At 37.5% G+C, this 25,641-nt stretch overlaps 2 protein-coding genes across 5 annotated transcripts in view; one reads left to right on the plus strand and one right to left on the minus strand.

Moving 5' to 3' along the window:
• Positions 1–25,641, plus strand: part of LOC150104397 (NAD(P)H pyrophosphatase NUDT13, mitochondrial-like) — a 581,172-nt gene that overhangs the window by 5,695 nt on the left and 549,836 nt on the right. The gene's annotated exons all lie outside the window — the stretch shown is intronic.
• Positions 24,596–25,641, minus strand: part of LOC150104398 (prolyl 4-hydroxylase subunit alpha-1-like) — a 356,969-nt gene continuing 355,923 nt past the window's right edge. The window contains exon 13 of the mRNA XM_090396472.1: positions 24,596–25,250. Coding sequence (XP_090252598.1) covers positions 25,180–25,250 — 71 coding nt within the window. The 3' untranslated portion in view covers positions 24,596–25,179. The remainder of the gene's footprint in view (positions 25,251–25,641) is intronic.

A 25,641-nucleotide genomic window follows, 5' to 3' on the forward strand; every position in this document is an offset into this window, starting at 1 on the left:
CAACAGGATGCGGGTTCGAATCCCATCATGAGTGTGGATGTTTGTCATTGTTTTTAGGTGGGAGATGAATTGCATCGCCCAGTATGAGACCACTGCTTCGCTTGTTGAAGGCTGATATGACTATACGATGATAGTGGGCGGTGTCCCCGGAAGTGATGTGATGCGACAATCAAAATACCGCTGTGCGTAAAACGTAATGATTGCGCCGACCGTCATGTAGAAGAGTGCGAATCATTTCGCGACAAATTTTGAAAACATCGAATTTCAAAAAGGAAACAAGTCAAGTAAAATCCGGAAAAAAATGCCACATATTATACACATAAAGTAGTAATAAAAACCACATGACATTATTAAAATACGTACACAACAAAAAGTACACATACTAACGATAACTATCAAGTTTCATCGTTCCTATTTGTTAAGGGTACGAACATTTCTTGTTTGATCCTCTTATGGTTAAGAATAAGATTATTATCATGGTGCAATCGTTTCTTTGGGATATGACCTTCCTGAAATTCGTCTATGTAAATAACTATTTTTTTTCCTGCTAAACTCGATGTAAATGGAAAGTTGAAGTAAAAAATTATCATTATGATGGATAGAGAAAACTCACAACTAACCGGCCTGGTTGGACGAGTGGGAGAGAGTGCCTCTAGCTTTCATAGAGTGCAGACGTGTTTTCTAGTGCTCCCTATTGTTAGTGACCCGCGCGACCCTTGCCCCAACCCCCAAACTGCAGGCCGCAGAGGAAGACCGAAGATTAACCGTAGCTTCGCAGGCCAATGCGAAGGTTAACAAAGAAGTAACTAAGTACCTCTTGGTTTCAACCATCTCTTGATATGAATAGCATAATGAATAGAAATAACGATATTGAACCTAAAGCAGATAGTGAATAAGAAAATCGGTCTGAAGATTTTAACTCGCAGGACCTATTAAAATCGCTAAACTTACCACTCGAAATAGACTGGTCTAAAACTGTTATTCTTAAATGTGATGCAACATGCGGTCCTTATACCGAGGAGGACATAATTAAAAGCCTTACGAAAAACAAAGTTAAAGGAAGTGATGTGTGGCATTTAGGTCATCTAAAATACAATTATGTTTTTCTACTGTCGTTCAAACAACTGACCATTAAAGAACGATTTGCCGGCATGGAGTACATCCAAGTGAGGAATGGCACCTGAAATTATTAATATAAATGCATGTAGAAAATTAGAAATTTTAATACACTGGATGCCACCCCACATACCAAATCACTTGGTTGCTCTCCACTTTGAAAGATTCGGACAAATAGAATTTTTGGAAAACATATCAACAATTAAGAATGATGACTGGTCTCATGTCCTAAGCAACAAAAAAAAATTAGTCATAGAACTCAACGATGGTGCAAAAATTGACGACATCCCATATACTATACGAGTGAAAAAGGTTATGGGAATAGTTGTCGTCCCAGGAAGACCGCCATCCTGCTTCCGCTGTAAAAAAAATCGGACATCTACGCAGACACTGCAATGAGCCAAAATGTGAAAAGTGCAGCCGCATAGGTCATGCAGCAGATCAGTGCAAGGGTAGCACGTACGCTTCCATATTGAGACAAAACGAAGAGTCCCCAGACATAGAAGGCAGAGAAGAGAATGTGCAGGACACAGATGGGCATAACAAAGGTAAAGAAGAAAATAGGGAGAATAACAACGGAAGCAACAACTCATCAACAGACAGGGAAGAGAAAAAAACTTCACGTTACAAAAAGGCAACAAAACCACTGTTCCAGAAATGTCTATCAGACGATAAGAGGGGGGGGGGGGAAGCAGAGAAAGTGAAATTCCAGAAACTCGCCCTGAGCCATTACCGAGGGAAGAGATTAGTGGAAAGAACTGTACAGATGACAAGCAGGAAACCTCAAATGAGTCACAAATAACTTCTAATCCGAAATCCCAAGGGCAAACAAGTAGCAAGTTGCCAGCAACGCAAAACGTGCTCCTAAAACACAGCGAAGAACAAAAGTTAAAGTCACGCCAAATACTACCAGAGCCAGAAGCAAAACATAAAACAACCCGAATAATTGTAACAGAACAAATCAGAACCAAAATGAAGTTAATGAGCCTAAATTGTAATGGAATAAATACCAAAGAATGCCAAAACCTGCTGATCAATGAAATTCACAAAAAATTGCCAGAAATTGTAATGCTGCAGGAAACAAGAATTCACGTGCCAGAGCCAGTAATACGACTAGAAAAAAGACTAACCCATCACTACATCCTAATCAATGAACCTGCCAGCAGTAGTTCTAGCGGTGGAGTAGCTATCCTTATCAAAAAGGCACCACACATGCAACTGTTGTCCCACGAAGTCTCTGTCAGGCACAGAACCCTAGAAGTTGACATACATCTCGACAATAAAATAATAACCTTAATGAATGTGTACGGTCCAACAAAACGTGAAGAAAAAACAACATTTTGGCAGATAATCAAAGAAAATCTGCAACAGAAGAACATAGCAGTAATTGCAGGTGACATGAACTTTGTGGAACAGCCCTTCATTGATCAGGAGAAAGGGTCACAAGTGCCACAGAAAGGACACATCAAGACCTTTGTAGATTGCAGGCTAACAGATGCCTTCAGATTCTTGCATCCAAGAAAAAAGGAGTTCGCACATTTCACTCCTGGGAGTGTCTCAAGAATCAACAGGGTTTACGTGTCCCAATACAGAGGCTTCACTGCGAGCAGTGTTGAACATATCCCTGTAACTTTCAGCGATCACTACATGGTAATAGCAGAATTTCAACCCCTCACAAAGAAAAAAGAACAAAATTCGTCAACAGAAATTTCCCACTGTATAAATTTAATCAGAACGTAAAGAAAGATGAAGAATTCAACAAAGAAGTACAAAATATAATATCAGACATAGAAAAAATAGTCAATCCAATCATAGCCTGGGAAACCTTCAAAAGAAAAATTAAAAACACAGCCATAAAAATTAGCGCTAAAAGAAAACACCAGCAAAACCAAGAAAGAGAGACAGATCTAAAGAAACTCTCCAGCCTGTACTACATGGATCAGACCAAACCAGAAGTTAAACAAGAAATAAATCTAATTAGAGAAAAAATTAAAGCGCAACAACTTCAGGAAATACAAGGAGCATGGCTCTGCTCCCAGTTAAGAACCATAGAAAATGATGAGGGCAAAATATCCACAGCTTGGATTTTCGAAAAACAGAATTATGAAAGAAAGAGAATCGAATGTTTACACTACGATGGGAAAATTATTCAAGAAGATGCGGAACTACTGCATGCTATTCACGAATACTTTGCAGCACTGTTTTCGGAAAAACAAAGCGAGGAACTGGACAGAAACAAATTTCTCCCCTTCATACCTAAGATAACCCAGCAAGAGGTGGAAGAAATTGACATCCCGATAACAGCAGCAGAATTCAGGCAAACAGTAAGGCAATTTACCAGACAAGAAATCCCCAGGAGAAGACGGTCTTACAAACGAATTTTACAAGCACTACTTCCAAAAATTTGAGCATTTATTTATGAGAATGACGCAAGAAATATACCAAACACAAACAAAACCAGACAGATTCAGCACAGGGTACATCATACTTATCCCGAAAACTTCAGACACAGAAATTGAAAGACATAAAGCAATGGAGAGGGATAACTCTTTTAAACACTGATTACAAGATCATCTCAAAAATCCTATCCAATAGAATACAGAAGTACCTACAGAAATTAATATCTCCTGCACAGACTTGTGCAATTAAGAGCAGAAACATAGCAGACACAATTACTCATTTAAGATCAGTATATGAGTACTACAATCTGACTAACAAACCCTGCGTCCTACTAGGCTTGGATATAGAAAAGGCATTTGACACCATAAGCCACGTATATATATTCAAAGTTGTAGAGGAAATGGGATTTAGCCCAAAATTTAGGAACTGGCTGCAAACTTTCTACGAGAATGCAGAAAGTCAAATAATCGTGAACAGGAAGCTATCCGCATCTTTTAAAATGAAATGCTCAGTGAGACAAGGGGACCCCCTCTCTATGGCCCTCTTCGTCCTTGCATTAGAACTAGTCATCAGAGTGATCAACTCCAACAAAGAAATCAAGGGAACAAACATTCACGGGGAGAGCCAAGCAAAAATATTGGCATATGCTGACGACATCACATTAACCCTACAGAGGGAAATATCCATTGAAGAGTCAATGAAATTATTAGATGCCTTTACAAGAGCTTCTGCCCTGAAAATAAACCTAAATAAATCTCATTGCATGCTAATAGGAAAATGGGAAAAGAACCCTGAGATTCCTAAAGGCATAAGCGCTCAGGAATACTTACCAGTTCTGGGAGTTAAAATAGGCGGCCCAGAAACGTATGAAGAACAGTGGAAAGAACTCCACGCAGCTGTTGCGTGGAAAATAAATAGCATGCGCCCAAGACAACTATCTGTAAGAGGAAAAGCGTGAATATGCAACATACATTTATCCTCTCGCATCTGGTACAAAGTGAACAACATCCCGTACCATGGGCAATGGGCAGACAAGATCCACAGGCTGTGCGCCACCTACATCTGGGGCTCCTGGTACGAACTGATGAGGAGAACAACGCTCTTTCACGAATTAGAAGTCGGAGGTCTAGGTCTACTTAATATCCACTTAAAAACAGTTATCAACAGAGCGAAGACTGCAGAAACAGCAAACACTAAGTCATACTATGGATATGCAATAGCATTCTTACAGAAATGCCTTCCACACAGAATAATCAGCACAATGCCAGAGATTCACAGAAGAGTTCCCAGAATGTTTACAGAGATGGCGGAGGGATACGTATTTGTAACAGAGTGCATCAACACTGAAACCTTAATAAGTCAAAAAACAAAAGCAACATACTACAAACTAAGCAGAACAACCATTCCCATACCACAGAGAATTAAGAAGAGGACAAATCACACTCAGTCCAGTATTAAACAATATCTTCAAGCTCCCAATGCATCCAAGGTATAAAACCTTCTTCTTTAAAGTGCACCATGCCTGCCTACCAACCAAGATGTGGATAGTGGCTAAAGGTTAAAGTGGTTAAAGGCTCCCTTGAAGGGCATGCAACATGTCAGTTTTGCCAGGAACTGAAAACACTATACCACCTAATGTTATATTGCAAGGAAGCAGAAGTAACTTGGAAAGTCGTTAAAAGATGGTTTCCCGAAATCAAAGTAATCAATGAAGAAATGTTATTTTGGCTAAAAGGAAAACATATAAACAGGGTGCAAACAATTGTTCTAATCCTAACGATGTATGCAATTTGGGCTCACAGGTGCGACCAAGCGTATGGAAGGGAAGAGAGTCCCGGAACAATATCGAAATTACATCACTACATCCAGGAGGAGATCACCAATTCAGTCCAGTCTAGAAGAATGACTACAGAAGAATGGGTACACTTAACCTCCAACCTTACATCAGACGAATCCTCCAACCAACAACAGAACGACACCTTCATCACTCTTAGTGGAAATGGGGCGAATCGGAAGTAAATTCGGAAGGATACTAACTCTCCACCTCCATCAGAGGAAACAGTGCCTGATTCACTTGGAACAGATCTCCTACCGCAGGAAAAAAAGAGTGCTCTCCTACTTCATTGCAGGTGAATGTTATTTCGCTTTACAGATGTATATATGATTTATCTTGTAGAATATATAGATTGTTAAATATATAATAAGTGTGATATATAATTATATATATGGTATGTAAATATAATTAACTGTATATTCTTAAAAAAAAAAGCTAACAAAGCTGAATTATACCTTAATTGATGTAATAGAAAGTAATGTGCATGTAACTACCAGTTGTGAGATTCCCTGTTTATAAGTAAAGGAAGTCAAGGCATTTAAAAAAAAAAAAAAAAAGTTGGCCCCAAGTGATTAGCGTATCCGCTCTCCAGCCAAAAGGCTGCGGGTTCGAATTCCACCATGGGCATGGATGTTCGTGATTGTCTGTGAAAATACTAGTCGTGGTTGGCGGTAGATGGCGCGTTAGTGTAGATGATGAAGGTAGTTGTGGTTGGTGGAGTGGTAGCGACGGAGAGCAGGTGTCCTCCCTCAATGAGTCTTTCTACTCCCTGGAGGTGTTATGTAATAATAATAATAATCCAACAAAACACTACACAACTCACGCCAAATGAATCCTAAATAAATCTGGAAAGGTACTGGGTAGCCTTTTTTTTGGTATTGGTTTTTTTTCATGTTTTTGTTTGTGTTGGGGTGGTAATTTGTTTGTTTCCCTGACTTTAAATGTTCAGGTTAACTCTCGAGGGCCGCGGTGCGGCCCTCAAGGCTACTGCATGTTTATGCTGGACCAGAACATAGAGTTAATTCCTCTCCCCAAGTTTTCACTTAACCCTCCGCCCACTGTTCACGCAGCATTCATCTGAAAAGGCAAAGCATGTCTTTGCCGTTCTTGGTCTTCTAATTGGGCCTTTTACTTTTTTTTACTGCAATTTAAAATAAAAGGTGGGGGGGGGGGTAAGAGAAAATACGACCTCATTCAAACATGGTGTTTGCATCTCCATTTATTAACCAAATTGGATATTTCATAGTATTATGGGTTCTCTTGCTATGTCTGAAAGTAGTTTCATAAATTTTGAACTTAACTGGCAGGAGAATTATTTGTCTCATTCCTGTAGAAAAGTGAATGCATGTGCGCGTGTATCACTCTACACGTGAGGGGAAATAAAACCTATAGCAAACAAATCTCCTCTGTGGGCTAGGATCGAGAGCAGAGTAATCGGGTGACATTCCTCTTAAAAAGCGGAATGCTGTAGACTTGTGAAAGGTTGTTCCCCAGAGCTAAGGTAGTTGGCATGAAAGATGATTAGGAGTAGCTGGTTCATTGAGTCAGCAGTTCAACTGTAAAATGATGTTGGGCAGCCACTGATTGTGTTGTTTTAGATTTAGAAGAAAGGGAGGGGGTACACGAATGGATTCTGGTTCTGTTGAACAGCGCCCATGGAAATATTTGTTTAAGAGACATGACACGGAGTCTGACCATTTGTGAGACAGTGACTGAAGAGAGTCTGTGAGAGTGGAGTGAGTTGTTAATCACCTGAACTGCTGTTATGAACAGAAGCAAGGATTTTCAGAGAGGTTTTAGGTGCACCATCCCAAATGTGATAGTAATATTCTAAAGCTGACCAGATTTGGGATTTGTACAGAGTAAGTAACTGGTAGATGTAGAGAAACGTCGTGAATGAAAGAGGATGCCAAGTTTTCTGGATATTGAGAATGCTATGGAAGTGAAGCGATTGTCAGAAGAGGCTGGGAATGAGTCAGTCTGAGGAGAGAGATATTATCTTGACTATTAAGTCGAGAATTATCTTAGGTAAGAAGAGAAGAAATAGGTATTATTTGTGAGCAAAAGACAACTTTTTTGGAAGCATTGAAGATGACTAGGTTGTTACTGCCCATTGCACGATGGTGTGGAGATCAACGTTTAGGGCACTTTAATTATCTAACTTTGAAGCATTTGAGAGCTGCAAAGTTTGTCATGTGAGTAGGATGAGTGCTATCATCATTCATGATAATAGGGTGAACAGGGTTTTGAGGTCAGTAAGAGAAGGTCGTTTATGTATATGAGGAAGAGGGTGGAATGAAATAATAGAGCCTTGAGGAACATCTATATTAATAGGAAAACCCGTGTAGAAAATTCTTTACTATTATACATACCGAACGATGTGAAAGAAAAACTGGCAATCCAGTTGCAGAGGGAAGAAAGCAGGCTATGAGATGGCAATTTGTAAGAAGCCGTCGGTGCCAAACTCTGTCAAATGCTTGGAAATGTCAAGAAGCGTAACAGCACAGGTTTCTCCAAATCTTTCCATGGTAGGAGCTCCGTTCTTGATTAGCGAAATCCATATTGGTACTCGCTGATTAGTGGACAGTGCTAAACTAGTCGAAGTTCACTATTGATGTTCATATCCATTACTATAGACATCACTGTGGTAAGAGTGATAGATTTATAGTTTCAAAGTGGACAGTTATAATTTTATTTATTTTTATTTTTTGAAATGGTTTGCATATGGACTTGCTTCCATGCTGTATGATGGACGTGATCTGAATATAGATGATAAAGAACAGGTTTAGTTCAGGAACACATCTCTTGATCGCAATTGGCGAGTTCCATTAGGATTAGAAGCCTTTTTGGTATTCTTTTTTTTTTTTTTTTTTTTTTAAATTTTTTAATACTTCTGATGTATTTTTGGAAAAGGATCACAGGATGCAGTAACGCAATGTTCAAACTAAAGAGAGAGGGATTTCCTTGGACATCTGTTATGGAGTAGGCTGAGGGGAATGATAACCGATCAATTTTATCTTGAAGTGATGTTGCACTACTTCCATTTGGGTGATAAAAAGGTGAAAGCACAGATGGACAAAAGTTGTCCAGCAGCTTTTGTGAGAGACTAGCAGGCACTACCATTGACACAGATAGCAAATTTTACACATATCCCGTTTAATGATGGTCTAGCAAGTGTTGTGGGCTTCAATATTGGCTCTGAATGAAGCTGGAGTTTTTGTCTCAAGCCACTTATAGTAAGTTGTTTCTTTAAATGGCTTAAAACGCAGTGAAATCAACATTCTATCACTTTTTTTTTTTTTTTTTCATTACCAAAGAGTTAGATCCTGGCTTCTTACCTTTCGAGCTGGGGGTAGGAGGGAAACAAGTCTAATAATCTAATCTACATCATCATCATCAGTGTTTCTTAAACCATGTTTTGCTGAACCCTAATGTTCTGCGAAAACCTGTAGGGATTTCCCTGAGCATACAATCATTTATGAAAAAAATCTTCAGTAAATGGGGAAAATATAAATTTTTATTAAACTGAATTATTTTTATTATTATTATTATTATTATTATTATTCCTGATACCTCCAAGGAGTCCGAAGACTCATCGCGGGAGGACATCTTCAACTGTCTCTACATCTTACCTCTACTACGAATCAACGCCATCTACCGCCCACCTCCAACACTACCACAACTAGTAATTTTTGTCTGTAAATTGCGTGTGTTCTGAAGGGCCGATTTGTATGTATGCGGGATGAAAAACCCGAGTTTCCGGGAGAAAAAACCCTAGAACAGTTATGTTACTTTATTATTTGCAATATTATAAATCATATGTTTTTTTTAATTAAAATATTTTGCAGTAACAGATCTTTGTCATAATTCTTTCAATTATGTTTTATAAATATTTTCATAGGGGTTATGTGAAAAGAAAAATGTTAATGTAAGTTTTGCAGTCTCAAAAAAGTTGAAGAAACATTGGTTGAAACAGAGTAACTAAATATAACATTTAGTATGTGAGATAACCAAGAGTGAGTTAACCACAGCAGACAGCTGTTTTAGGCTAAAATAAACATAATTTTATGAGTCATTTTAGTGTAACGGGAACAAGAATAGGAGTGAGAGAAAGTCATTAAAATGAAGGAGCAGGTAGGAAACTTAAGTGACAGGAAGTCAATGGTATGACTGAGGCAAGAAATAAAGGAGAGATTTGAGGAAGAGATGGGGGGGGGGGGAGTATAAGAAGAACAGAAAGGAGCTGATATTGTATAGTAATTGTGCTTTAAGAAGATGAAGTCATGTTTTCTTGGAGTGAAAATGCATGTGAATAATGTATTAGAATATACAGAAAGAAAATGAGAGTTGATAATTTTGGCATGTACAAATGATTTGAAAGAGGACTACGAAAGAAAGAATAAAAAAAGAGGAATGTCCTTGTCTCTTCTTTCTGTTGTACGTTTTTTGTAATTTTTTTCCAGTGTATATCCAGTAATCGCTTCTCAACTTGTCACAATCCTACCGTCATTTCTCTCCTATTGCCACGTTCTGTTAGAGATGAAGTGAGAAGGAGAGATGTTGGCAAATGAGTGTATTCGTAGGCTGTGTAGGAGGAATGGCATACATCTGGTAGAAGTATGGAGAGAATCTGATGGACAAAAAGACATGTGAATAACGTCATGCATTTGAAGTTGGTTGTTGGTTAGAGAGAGAGAAAAAAATTGATGCACATATGTCTACGAAACTAGATAATTAGGATGGTAAGGTGGAAATCTGTGAGCATGTATGCAGACGTTTTTCAAAGAGAATGAATGTGAGGATGTTCAAAGAATGGTGAATGTATTGTTGCAGATCTATTGCCTGAAACTGAAAAGGATACCAGGTAGATAACAGAGATAATGCCGAAACTCTGAAATGTAATCTGAAGAATTCGGTAGATAAAAGTAGGAGAAAAATGATGGTAGGATTGTGACAAGTTGAGAAGTGATTACTGGATATACACTGAAAAAAAAAAAATACAAAAAACGTAGAACAGAAAGAAGAGACAAGGACATGCCAGGAAATTGCTTAATGGAATGGGAACAAGAGGATGAAAAGCATTTACTAACAAGCAAACGTGCAGTGTACTTCTCATTGCACTCTTAGGTTTTAAGAGAGAACTGAGAGTCACTGATATTAGTGTCATACGCTACTTCATCTGCGCAGGCTTCTAGTTCCTAGAATGGACATCCTGCTCACAGTTTCATGATTCCATCAAATCACGGTTGTCACTTAATGTATAATAACCTGTAGGTTATTATACATTGGAGTGTAATATATAAAAAGTACATTTGCCTCTGTAACCTGCACATGTGCAGGTTACATAGACAAAAACTAGAATCCTATAGGCATGTTACTATCAAGGTCTTTTTCCATACAGAAACCCACTCACACTGGCAGATACATTCACAAACTTTCCCATCATTTCTCTTGCCTCTCAACAATATGGTATCATTAAAAACTAACCATTGAGCCTACATCCTTTTCCCTGGATATAAAATGCGATCATGATCACCAGCTAGAGTTGAGCCACTTAGCATCCCTCAATACAAAGATAGTTTTTGACTGGACGCTAGCATAGCCCACCCTGTTTCACGATACATGAAATGTCCATGAAACAACAAGCAATCAGAAATATGCCGATTCTGATTTACGGCGATGGTTATTTATGACTTACCTCAGTCTAAGGTGTACACAGAATGACTCCAGGCAAGCCCAACCCTTTATGCTGGTGCATACTGTAGATGAACATGGGAAATGGATGCGCTTGGTAAGCGAAAGGTACATCACTTCTAGCTGGCTAGTTGATAGGTGACATCACAATACATCATGAATATTGTAGGAACAACATCTGAAATGATGATTTGCCGCACTCTACCACATAAGGTATTTTTTCAAAGCCGAAGGCTCACTTCTCTTCTTAAAATTCTCTTCTTGTGGCTATTGCTATTTAGGTAGCAGGTCAGTTAGACATTATAGGAATTCATCAGTGTTCTGGTCCGACGGTTCGGATCTGCCACTACATTATACAGGTGGACAGCTAAGTGTATTTGCAGACAACAGGAATCAATGAGCCTGCCCCAAGATATCATTTCCAGCATCCAGTCTGTTGGAATCAAGTGTCATCGTATCACTACGTGATGCACAATAGATGGCCTGCTATGACATCACTTGGAGTTCAGCCTACTTTCTGTCTGCAGTAACAAATGGCTTATCAACAGTTTTTTTTGCATTGAAATTACGAAGAGACCATCTACTAAATGACTAAGGATTAACGAAGACATTGTCGTAAAATCGATTATCAAATGGAAACTGATTTCAGTATAAATACCAACATTCTTAATCTGATTGCACTTCCCATGTTTTTTCCCCAGACTCTGAACATTGTAGAAAACCTTTTAAAATAGTTAATGACGCGTGCGACGTGATGTTGTCTGAATTCAATAAAACTCAATATGATATGAATCTATCTCGGAGTAAGAAGGGGTCTCTTCAAACTTGCAGATCTTTGCTTAGCTATGCATGTTAATGGAAAATCATTGTTGATACCTTTTCTGTTAAAGGTTTTGGTGTCACTTAGTACAACTCTGAAATTACTTTAGACCGTGTGATCAGATATTTAGGGAGGTTCTGATGATAAAAGAATAATATCGCTGCATTTGAAGTGTAATATATAAAAAATACATTTCTCTGTAACTGGCACGTGTGCAAGTTACATAGACAAAAACTAGAATCCTATAGGCATGTTACTATCAAGGTGATAATCTGTCTTTTTCCATACAGAAACCCACTCACACAGGCAGATACGTTCACAAACTCTCCCATCATTTCTCTTGCCTCTCAACAATATGGTATCATTAAAACACTAACCATTGAGCTTACATCCGTTGTTCCCATGAGGCCTCACTTGCAGCAGAACTCAGTCATACACCAGCGTGTCCCAAACTGTGGGCCACAGCCCCCTTGGGGGTAGTAAGTTTTGTTGAGAGGCCTCCCCGTGAAATAATGAAAACAAATTTAAAATGTTTTGAGACTAAGTAGATTTTTTTTAATCTTAAAAGAAGCATATTTAATTTTTATTATTTATTATTTCTTTTTTATTTTTTACATTTTAATGGAAAAAATCATACATTGGTGGTTAACAAATTTTGCTTCTTGCGTATTTTGGCGATTAATGAATATTAGTAAATATATGCTTATTCATATTCATTTCAAAGGTATTGATAAGAAACACAAAGATTACAAACCAAAATCTTGAATATAAATACAATAAATATTATAATAATATATGTCTGTGTTAAGATGTCTGTGTTAAGATTTATTTTTCGATGTCTGGGGGGAGGGTGAAATATTTTAATTTTTACAAAGGGGATCTTGGCATCTGTAAGTTTGGGAAGCACTGATATACACTATACTTTCCTGCCTAATGGCTACAGTTCCCACAAAATCAAAAAAAAAATAAATAAATAATAATAATAATTCTGCTCCCAAACTGCAACCTTCTCTTCAGAAGGATTTTAGTAATGCTATCACTACCTACTGCATCCAGAACATCAGAAAAAATAGCAAGAACTTTAAAGAAATACAACCTCTGCACAGCTTTCAAGCTCAACTTGAAACTAGTTTCCCTTATTCACTCCATTAAGAACCAACTCCCTCCTCTCTCTCTTCAAGTTAGTCTACTGTGGGCAGATAGAAAGATCAGCCAATATCTGCATAGAAGAACACATTTGTTAAAAAATACATTTGTAATCATGATTATGGCTAATGAAGCCTTGCAGACCATGCTTTGGATATGGCTCATGGAATTAACTGGAAAAAGACCGCCGTGCTCCATTGCACCAACTTTCGAACAGAAGGATTTTTTTTTTCAGAATCTGCAGCTGCTCTTAAAAATCTGCCTAATGTGAATAAATATGGTTGCATAAAACTTCCAAAAATATGCAAAACATAATGTCCATGCCACGAAGGATGAAACCCATTATTCAGGCTAAAGGAGGAATAACGAAATACTGAGTTTAGTGATCAGATATATATTTCTTGATCAAATTATGATCTCATTACTTCGATTTTCATTTACCTAATTTCTGGTTAATAGTAACTATAAAATATTTTTTTGTAATAAGTTTTGCCCACAGAGGCACTCACCTAGTTAGGACTAGTCTTTCATTTACTTGCTTCACTTAGTTTTGTGTTGCCTTTGTGTGTTACAGGTTTCATATTGTACCCCTTGAAGATGTCTTTGTGACTGATGAAATATTAGATGAATTAAATAGTATTTTTAATCCTTTCTCATTAGTGTTTCGCTCCATTGTATTGAATTTGTCACCAAAGACTCCATTAAGGCTCCAACATGAGTTCCTCCAGCACGTCAGCTTTACCACAAGGCACGGGGAGCCTCCACAGACCAGGCAGATGGAATGAAGAGGAGGAGAGGCAGGTTTGGTGTGTTTGAGATTAGTGTGAAAGGATTTGAGCAGCTGCTAGTTGTGATTTTTACAAGCTTAGTTAAAAGTGCAGAAATGGATAGCATTTCAGTTGAGCAAGCATCCATTAAAGGAAATGTAGAATAGATAAGACATGAAACAGGCAAGCTGTAAGATAGTAGTTGAAATGAGTCGGTGAAAGAGAGGATCATTGATAAGTTACATACCTTCCTTTGCACTGTGTCAAGAATTTTTAAGAAGACCTTTGGTGCACTTTCCCAAACATTAGAACAGTCTAAGGTTCAGTAGATATGGTATTCATAGTTAATGGTTGGATGGATGAAAATTAGTATCTAGAACAGAAAAGTATTACCCATTGTTTTAGAGGTCAAGAAGGCAATTGATGTTTGTGTTTGTGCTGAGCAGAATTTTTTCTCCCAGAAACTTAAGTTTTTCATTCTGTGAAACAAATAGGCAAACTGCCACTTCATCAGAAGCATAGCAATTTACTGATATAATATGCTGACATCCATGGAGTCAGAGACTCATTGTGTCAGGTATGCACTATTACACACACATATAAAGCACATTCAACCATGCCTTAAACATTCGATGTGTCTGTTCACATCATGCTCAGGCAACACATTCCATTCTCCATTAAATGAACCTGCTCTTCACTTTTTTGCTCACATCCTCCTTATACAGTTTCCAGGGATGGCGTCTTGTTCTTATGCCCTCTCCAGTTCTATGAAAAATTTCTTCCATGTTAACCTGGTGACAACCCCTGACCAACTTTTGGTTGATCAGGAGTTGTTACTCTAGTGTTTACCAGGAGGAACAATAGAAAGGGTGGCTATGGCAATTAAGAGAGGTGAAAGGGTGAATGAGATGATTATGATGGTAGGAATGAATGACTTGAGTGGTAATGTAAGTCGGGCAGCGAGAGATATGAGGTTTTTGCTTGAGACTGTACGGAAGAAGACAGAGAGAGGAAAAATAGTGTGTGTGTTGCCTAGGTATGATAATGATGAGCTGAGCAGAAGAGTGGTGATATTGATTGGCATAATAGCAAGAATGTGTGACAAGAGAGGACTGGTATATGTGGATGCTTGGAGTGCGTTTCAGGAAAGAGAGATTGCATTGGAGTGCGTTTCAGGAAAGAGAAAAGAGAGATTGCTGTTCTTTCAGAACAGCAATCTCTCCAGATAGCCATCTGGAGAGATTGCTGTTCTGAAAGAGTCAGTGTGTCCCAGGGAGGATGATAGCAGGGGTGGCCTCTTGTGGGAATGGATACTTGGGAGAAGGGAGACAATGTCAGGTAACTCTGAGCCCAGTGGAGTCTAGAAGGGATAATGCTGGATATAGAAACAATGGCATTTATATGCTTTATACTAATGCCAGGAGTATCTGGAATAAGGGAGAGGAATTGGTGGCGCAGATAGCATCAGCCTGGCCAAAAATTATTGGGATCACTGAGACATGGTTGACAGAAGGGGATATAATAACAGGAATATAAGTTGCTGGGTGTAGCATTTTTCGTCAGGATAGGAGGGGAAAGCGTGGTGGTTTGGGTACTGCTTATGATAAGTGATGACCTATGTCCTCTAAGAGTGGAGGCTTTGGAAGGAAGTGAGACAAATGATTTTGAGAGCATTTTCCATATGGGGTGTTGTTACAGACCCAGGAGCACGGAGGATGGGGACCAGGAGATGTTTTGACAGCTAAGTTTGGCAAGTGCAAGAAGAATGATTGTTATGGGAGATTTTAACTACAGTAGTGTAAATTGGAGAGAGGAAGATGCATGTAGCAATAGTGGAATGGAATTTCTAGAATTCTTGAGGGACAAATGTCTTAGGCAACATGTAACAGAGGGAACAAGAGGTTCAAGAGTTTTAGATTTGGTTATAGCATCAGAAGAGTTGATAATAACTGAGATGACATCTCTCCCACCAGTTGGAGAGAGTGGCCATATGGTTTTGACTTGGAAAATGAATAGACATGCAGGAGTATCAAAGAGACGGGAACTTATGTGGAATTATAATGCAGGTGATTATAATAGTCTTAGACGTCAACTTCGGGAAGTTTCATGGAGGGAGGAATTGGAAGGCCGGGATATCGTTAGTGCGTGGGAAATTGTGAAAGAATATTTGTTAGCAGCAATGGTAAGTTGTATACCACGAGTGAAGAAGAGGACACAATTTGGAGTAAAGTGAATGACAAACAATATTAAACAGGAATTGCATGTGAAAAAGAGGCTATGGAAGAGATATAAGGAGACAGGTGAAGAGAGGATGCGTGAAGAATATAAGACACAGGCCAGAAGAGTGACTAGTGTGGTAAGGAAAGCGAAACTGGAATATGAGAGGAGATTGGCCCTAAGATCCAAAGAAAATCCTAGGGAATTTTTTAGCTATGTGGCCAGTAGGAGGAGAAATGACTGTGGAAGAATGATATTGTGGGATAAAAATGGGAATAGAGTGACTGATGCAGAGGACATAGTGGAATTGTTCAATGACCACTTTATTGGAGTATTTCATCCTGGAGGAGTCAGTTTTAATGCTAGAGGGATAGGGCAGGTTCAAGGTTTAGAGGTACAGGAGGAGAGTGTGTTTCAGATATACTGAGAACTCAGGATGTCAATAAAGCTTTTGGACTGGATGGTATTTCACCATGAGTTTTGAGAGAATGTGCTAGGGAACTGACAGTGCCTTTAACCTGGCTTTTCAATGAAAGTCTGGCTTCGGCAAAGGTGCCCAGGGAATGGAAGGAAGGTAAGATAGTGCCATCGCATAAGGGTGGTAACAGACTGGAAGTGTCTAATTATAGACCAGTCTGTGTGTCATCAGTAGTTGTTAAGATCTTGGAGGTGAAGTGTAGTGAGGGACTGTATACAACACTGGGCAGATGAGGGTAATGTTATCTATGAGAGTCAACATGGATTTGTGAAAGGGCGCTCTTGTTTTAGCAATATGCTAGCTTTTTATAATAAAGTTACAAGAACATTAGATGGGGGAAAGGCATATACTGCAATTTTCTTAGACTTAGCAAAGGCATTTGACAGGGTGCCACATGATAAGCTGATATTTAAGTTGCAACACATGGGTCTGGATGTCAGATTGGTCAACTGGATTCAGGATTGGCTGTCTGATAGGTATCAGAGAGTTGTGTATGGTGGAGCAGTTTCAAGGGGACAGAAGGTTACAAGTGGGGTCCCACAGGGCTCAGTACTAGGACCTATATTGTTTAACCTTTATATCAATGACATTGCCAGTGGATTGCAAGGGGATATTCAGTTGTTTGCAGATGATGCGAAGCTGGGAAGGATTATTAGTAATAGTGCAGATGTGGTAGCCCTGCAAGAGGATTTGAATAAGCTAGATAGATGGGCAAATGAATGGGGGTGTAGGTTTAATGCAGCAAAATGTAAGGTCTTGAGGTTTGGGAAACATCGATGGGATGCTGCGTACTCTATAGGAGGAGTTATACTGGAGGAAGTAGGGGATACATGAGATCTGGGGTTGATGATTGATAGAAACCTGAAATTTAGGGGACATTGCAAAGGTGGTGAAGGTAACACAGAGGATTGCTGCAATTATGAGAAGGACACTGACCTGCAGAGATAAGAGGGTTATCATTCTGTTGTATAAGTCTCTGATCAGACCACACTTGGATTATTGTTCTCAGATTTGGTCCCCAGGATTTGAAGGGGATAAATTAACTTTGGAAAAGATACAAAGACGGATGACAAAGATAGTCTCAGGACTGTACAAGGATAGTTATGAGAATCGGCTGAGGGAATGTGGACTGCAGAGTTTGGCGGATAGAAGAAGGAGAGGTGATATGATTGAGACTTTTTAGAGGTGGTTACAGGGTCGACACTGGGGAGTTCTTTCACTTGGTTGAACAGCGGGAAGGAGTGATGACAAGAGGCCATCCCTGGAAGTTACAAAAGGAAACTGTGAGCAAGAGGGTGAGGAGTGGTTTCTTTGCATAGAGGGTGGTTGAGCCGTGGAATGCATTACTTGATGGAGTGGTGAAAGCGAGAATGGTCAGTGAGTTTAATTAGTGGTATGATAGACTTTGTGTTTCTTAGGGGGGAACCTCCCCTCGATGAGTCTTGACAGACTTTATGTTCTTAGGAAGGACCTCCCACGATGAGTCTTTTGACTCCATGGAGGCCTGAAGAATAATAATAATTCTTTTTGGGCTTCTGCTGACTTATTTGCTAGGAACTTTTGATATGCTTTCTTTTTTTCCAGGACTGCTTCTTTAATTTCTTATGTCCACCATAGTGTTCTTATTTTTCTATACTTGTAGACAAATTCACCACATACTTCCCTAGCTGAATCAATCAATGTCTTTTTTAGAGTTGGCCAATGAGACTCCAAGGTTTGGCTTTTGTTTTCAAACTGCTGCAACTTTTTTCAATAATGTTTGCTTTCTGCACATCAAGATCCTCCACATCATTCCTCATCATTGCCATAATCCAGTGTGATGACTTCACAACTTGTGCCATGTGGCTCTAAATATTTGATCATTGTCCACCACCACTCCCAGATCTCTCATGCTTTCTGCCTCTTTCAAAGTTTCCCTGCCAAGTGTATACTATGTTGCAAATTTTAAAACCTAATACTTTTTAAGTCATTCTGTAAGGCCATAACATCTGCTTGACTCTGCATTGTTTTCACCAATATTTCATTATCTGCAAATAGTTGTGTATCACCAGTTAAATCCATCCCAGTATCGATAATTGAACAACAATTGCCCCAATACAGATCTCCTATGGCAGGGGTGTTCAACCAGTCGATCGCAGAGCGATTTTTGGTCAATCTCTTGTGTATTCCTCCTTACTTACAAATTTAATTAAAACTGAAAACATAATATTTTATTTATCATTATTTTTAATTTAATAATTTAATACAAGCGGGTTGGAGGAACTGGAGAGAGATGGCTGGAGTGTTATGCGATAAGAGGGTGCTGATCAATCTGAAAGGCAAAATCTATAGGACAATAGTGAGGCCAGCTATGACAGTATGCTATAGAAACTGTTGCCCTGAGGAAGAATAACATCAGCAGGATGGAAGTAGCAGAGATGAGAATGCTTCGGCGGATGTGCGATGTGACCAGAAAGGATCGTCTGAGAAATGACTATGTGAAGGGACAAGTGGAAGTTACAAACTTAGGAGCGAAGATTCAGGAGGCAAGGTTGAGATGGTTTGGTCATGTGATGAGGAGGGAGGACGAATATGTGGGAAGAAGGGTCATGCAGATGGATGTGCAAGGAAGGAGGAAGCATGGGTAGCCAAAGAAGAGATGGAGGGAGCTGGTAGAAGAGGATGTGAGGATGAAGAAATTGGATGTGGTGACAGCCCAAGACAGGAGGATGTGGAGGAGACTCATCATCAACAGTGACCCCACTTAAGTGGGAGAAGCTGCAGAAGAAGAAGATCATTATTTTTAATTTGCTTTAAGTGTATTGCTATTGTTTATTTATTTTTCGTTAAAATTGTCAAATCAGTAATTTTCTTATAAGTCTGGGTAAATGAATTAATTTGGATCAGTGGAAGTCAAACAGCTAGCCAAGTGAAAACGATTATAAGCAAAGTGTAAAAACTCAATTGTAGCTTGAATATTCCAAAGCACATTACATCAATTTTTGACTTAGGTTAAGTCCCATGTGAATATTGTAAAAAAATAAACTTTGTTTGTCTCAGTATAGCTTGTATTAGATGTTTTTGTAAATAACTCTTTTGAAGCTAACTGTATATACTATTTTAATAAGAATATGTTAGTGTTAAAAACAAATGCAATGTTTTTGTTGCCAAAGCTGTACATGGCGGCATTAGAAAGATTGTTATTGAAACTTGTATGAGAAAGGCTTGCAGGCTCTAATTGTAAACATCTCCGAAGTCAGTCAGAAAGAGTTCAAACAACTTTCCGATGGCCAGCAACTTGCAATCAGAAGAAAGCGGAGGAAAACAAAAGGTGTGTTGAACTTGAAACTTAAGATGAAAGACCCATACCAATTCATTGGGGGTTGCTAAACTTCGTGCCAGGTCTCAGAGGAGGCCTAATAAAAGGGGACTGAAGCAAGCAGAAGGGGTCCCGGTTCCAGAATTGCTGTCAGAGAGGAGGCTGCCCGTTCCAGAGTTGCCGTCAGAGAGAGAGACTGCCCGGATCCACGTTGCTTGAGAGAGGAGTTTCCCACTTCCAGAAAGGAGCTTTTCGGTTCGAGACGTTGCTAGAGAGAGACTACTTATAGGCCGCAGACAAGGTTTCAAATTGCTGAAAGGAAGAGTTCCAATTGCTGGAGAAAAGTTTCCAGGCTGGGTTAATGTTAGACATTCACCAGTGTGTTGCGTTTTCATTACAATTTGATGAATCAAACGACTTCATTGATATTGTTCAGATAATGGTATTTATTTGCATGGTATTTCAAGATTATTCAAGTAAAGAAGAACGTTTGAAAATTATACTATTATTGGGAAGGACTAGGGGAGAAGATATTTTTTTGGAATTTGATGAATTTGTGAAACAACACTAACTTCCGCTTTTTAAACTTGTGTCTATTACTACTGATGATACTCCTGCAATGATAGGTAATAAATCAGTCTTCATTTCATTATGTAAAAACGATGACAAATATCCAGATTTTTTAACATACCACTGTATTATTCATCAATAAGTACTCTGTATTAAAAGATTAAACACAAAAGATGTTTTGGATATTATATTTAAAATAGTAAATTCTGTTCGAGGAAAAGCCCTTCAGCGGCGGTTATTTAAATTACAGGCAGATGATGATATGGAACTTACTTCTGTTGTAGAATAATATTCGCTGGCTCAGCAGAAGTCAATTTTTAGAAAGATTTTTTGTATTAATTAACGATATAAAAATTTTTCTTGATGAAAAAGGAGATATTTATCCACAATTGAGTGATAAAAGATGGTTGTTACACTTATCATTTTTAGTAGATTTCTGTATGAAATTAAGCAATTTAAATTTAGAGTTACAAGGTAGGGATAAAAATTTAATTGACATGTTAAGTTCAATAAAAACTTTCCAACAATACGTAGATTTATTAAAGAAAAGTATAAATGACTGCCAATTGAAACATCTCCCATATTTATTAAAATTTTTTGAACAAAATCAAAAAATTCTTTGCTATGATTTAAAAGAATTTATTTGTGAAATAGAATTAGTTGAGGAAGAAATAAATTCAAGATTTAAAGATTTTAATAAAACTGAAATGATTGTATCTTTTATCAATAATCCATTTCAAGAAAACTTGAACATCACAGAAATTTCAAATAAAATTAGTGGGCTGTTTGATATAAACCAAGCTGAAGTAGAACTTGAGATAATAAACATTCAGAATAGTTTACATTTAAAATCAATAAACAATGAAGTCATTTGGAAGTATGCACATGAAAAATTCCCAATATTAACTGATATTGCACGAAAAATTGTCGTGTTTCGGATCGACATACTTGTCAGAATCCACTTTTTCAAATATGACAGTCATAAAAAATCAATTAAGAAACCAAATTACAAATGATTATTTGGATGATTGTCTGCGATTGGCCACTTCTTCAGTCAACTTCACTATGAAAATATTGCGAGGTCCAAACAACGCCAAATTTCACATTAACTTTTTTTTTTTAATCAACCAGCATTTCCTGTAACTTGTTAGTTTGTAATCAATCTGTTGTTTTTTCTAACTTTGGTTTTCCAAAATAGAGAAATAAATATTTTATTCCAATATATATATATTTTTTTCTTGTATTAAAATATTTGTTGTATTAAAATAAAAGTAATAAATAAATTTTCAAATACACAAAGTTTTTAGTTGTTTATTTTTAGTTGTTTATTTTTGCATAATCAGATATCAGGTTGGGGGAATGTGATCTACATAAGAGAGTAGATCACCGAATAAATTTTTATAGAAAGTAGCTCGTGTAGTAAAAAAGGTTGAACACCCCTGCCCTATGGCATACCAATAATGATTTTCCTGTTTCGGTGTATTTCCACTTTCTGTTATCTGAAAGCCAGTCACCGATTCAACTCACTATGGATTTCAATTTATTTAACAGCTTGTCATGTGTTTTGTAAAATCTGAGTATAACACTGTATATGTATTTCCCTTATTCAATACATTTGTCACCCTGTTATAGTACATAAGTAAATTGGTAAAACATGATCTCCCTGTAACAAATTCATGCTGACAATCACAGAGAATACTGCTGTTATCAACCCATTTCTGTGTCCTATCACTAACTCCAATACCTTTACCACAACTCCAGATGCAGATTGGTCTATAATTTTCAGCTGCAGCCTTATCATCATCATCTTTGTGAAGTGAAGGAATTTTATCTTCTTGCTACTGCCTTGGTACCTGTACTGTTGTAAGATTCTTATTAATTATACTAATGCTACTGCCAACTCTCTGGAACATTCCCTTAAGACGCATGGTGATTTGTTATCAAATCCTATTGCCTTATTGACACCAAGCTTATTTATTTCCTCATATACCTCCTGCTTGCTCACAATTAAGCCATCTGCTCCTATTTCCTCTATACTTGAGCTACTCATTACAGCTCCTCATAATTATGATGAGCTTTTCACTTGAGCTTCTGCATTATACTGTAGTTTGTATGTTAGTCACTATCGAACCTAATTCAAAGAGAGTCTTTACCATCAAATTACTCTGTCACTGCAACTCTTTCTAAAGCAGTGGAGAAATCAAGATCTTCAACATTGCACTTAAAAATCTTTTGACAAATTATCTCTAGTATGAATTCTGCCAGTGTCAGTCAGCAGACAGTTTCTTGCTAATATTGCTCATCTTTGCACAGATGGGTAACAAATGATATGAAAAGGTTTGGAGAAGCTTTATTGGTCTTCCTTTATTTGTGAGGCAGTCAATAAGCATCCATCCTATCATCAGTTTGTTTGCAGCTGGGTTTCTGTTGTTGTTGTCTGGCCACACACTGTGTATGTATGATAGGAAATGGCTATTTATCCACAGCTTTGCTACTGAGGTATGTTATTTCATCCACTCTTTTCCTTCTGTATTTTATTATCATTTTTTTTTTTAAATGTAAAATCTACACACAAAAGGCTATAAAAATTCATAGTACATTTAGCATAGTATAGTATCTTTGGAAGCTGAGAAAGGATGTAGTCAGGAAGAACGTAAGGTCCAAGCTCTTCTCATGGCATGTGGTGAGTGAATGGAATATGTTGCCAATGAACATCATGAGTACATCTTTGGTAAATGTTTAAAAGGAGAGGCATGATAGGTATTTAGGCATTGTATGCCCTAACAAAGCTCCCCACTTCAGTTAGTCCCTGACTCCTTAGAGGTGCTCACATAATAATAATGTAGTAGTAGTAGTACTGTGGGTTGGTTAAGGATTGTATAATGTGGAAATTCTGCTTTAGAGTTCAACCTAAGGGCTTCTCTAATGTCACATCACACTATGGAGTGATGGTAGCTGCCTTGCACTGGATAATGAAATTTATCTACCTTGTAAAAATATGCGTGGAATAGAAAAAGATTTACTACCTCTAATCTTTCATTGTTGTTGTTGCAATGACATTGGAGAGAATATATTATGGATGAGAAGAAAAAAAAAATTTTCAAAGTAACATATGATTACTATACAAATTTTGGTCACAGCTGCATGAGAAAGAGAACTAGAAAGAGAAAGAAATATAATATGTGTGTATTTGTTTATATATATAAATTATTTAAAGTTAAAGACAATTATTTCCCAGAACTTGGATATTATTATTTATTATTATTTGACACCTTCAGGGAGCCCAAAGACTCATTGAGGGAGGGCACCTGCTCTACAACTCTGTCTCTACCACTCAATCCACCAACTGACTGCAACTACACCAACGCCATCTACTGCCGACCACCACCACAACTATTTCCATAGACAATAGCGGGATTCGAACCTGCAGCCCTTTGGCTGGAGAGCGGATACGCTAACCACTCGGCCAACCAGGCCGGTTAATTCTGGTTAGTTAGTTATCCAAATCCTTTATCCACTTGGATGAAGGATTAAACTAAATTTATTATAGCCTAACCAAGTGGAAAAAACTTCCAACATCTTTCTCTAAATCCAGAATAATTTAATAAGGTGAGACACCTTTATCAATTCATATAGGTAAATGACTTCTCCATTACTTCCAACTTCTTATCACCACCTCTGGGTCCGGCTACCACTGAAGAGACCTCAATAAAAGTTGAAACTGGTCTGGGTAGTGGCCCTTCCCTTAATGCGCAGCATTATACATGTCTTCAAGGAGATGTGCTTTGCATAATGGGAGATACTAAGACAAGTAGTGATGAGAGCTTGGTCCTCTTAGCTGAATGATTGGTTTCAAAGTTAATGAATATATTTATAAACCAGCTATCTTTTCAGATGTATCCCAGATACAGGGGATGGGAATAGTTTTGTTGATATCTTGTGTGTATGGAGTGGGAAGCATGGGGGCATGCTGTGTGTAAAGAAAAAATGTGGCTTAATAAGTTAAACCAAATTTCAAATTCAGCATACATACAGGTTATTTTTCATGAAACAGAAAAATATACAAACAGCTATATCCCTGCCTGACCATTTGCTATGTACAAAATTCTAAAATAACAAAAATAATAAAATAATAAAATAACATTACCAGTGGAACATTTTGTTCTTGTTTGTTGAGTCAACTCCATAAGTTTTATCATCTGTTTAAATTATTTATTTAAATGAAATTAAAATAGAGAATAGTAACAATCATATCTTAAATGACAAAATTGTTCTTACTTTATTATCTTTTGGACTGCTCATATCCTTTGCTTCAATGTTCTGACACTGATGTGAAGGTCAAAAATAATTTTGTCTTAAAAGTTATTACTCCAACACATATGGAGTTCTTGGAATTTTTTGATATTGAATATATGTTTTCATGATCAATGTACACATTGTTAAGATTACATAATAAATAAATTTTTTAGCGAAAAGACTAGGTGCATATCTAGGTTCACACTTCAAAAATTCATTATATCTTGCAGAATGCTACAGAGTTTGATGTTTGATGGGCTATTGTTGCAAGCATATTAATTTTAACACTAGTAACATTAAAGAAACCATTACATTTAATGTTTCAGAGCACAGCAGTCAGAAGTGTAAGAAATTAATTTAAACACCAGTATGGAAAGACTTCAATGTTATAATCACACTTAAATTGTGGAAATGCTTTTAGAAATGTTCACTTAAATATCCAGTAACCAGAATTTGGAAATGACTGAAAAGAGAAATATCCATATGAACATCACACATTATCATTACACCTTTAGAAAATATGCATTTCCATTTTTGTTTTTTTTAGTCACTGAAACTTAAACCACATCTTCGTTTGAATTCTTGACCACGTTCATGGAACCATTTATTTGAAACTAAAAAAAAAAGAACAAAAAACTATATATATATATATATATATACACACACACACACACACACACACACACACACATGATTTAAATATATTATTATTCTATTTAAAGATATTATTATTATAGTATTAGTGTCAGGCCCATGTAGCTCAGTAGAAGTTGCATTTGCATCCTTTGTACTAGACCACCTGAAGATAGACTTAAGTTCAAGACTAGTTCATGACTAAAGGAACTTTATCTAAGCCTTTAAATTAAATATGCCAAGAAGTTATATTATTCTTGGTTTAATCCTTTATCCAAGTGTAAGCAAACAAAGTTTGCATGTGAAGTTGCTCACGACTGGGCTACTTGTATATATAACTTCACATCAGTTGCCTTAATATCCCATATTAAG

Source organism: Typopeltis vanoorti, chromosome 8 (assembly GCF_054136105.1).
Source record: "Typopeltis vanoorti isolate ZY-2024b chromosome 8, IOZ_Tvanoo_1.0, whole genome shotgun sequence".
Lineage (NCBI taxonomy): Eukaryota > Metazoa > Arthropoda > Arachnida > Uropygi > Thelyphonidae > Typopeltis > Typopeltis vanoorti.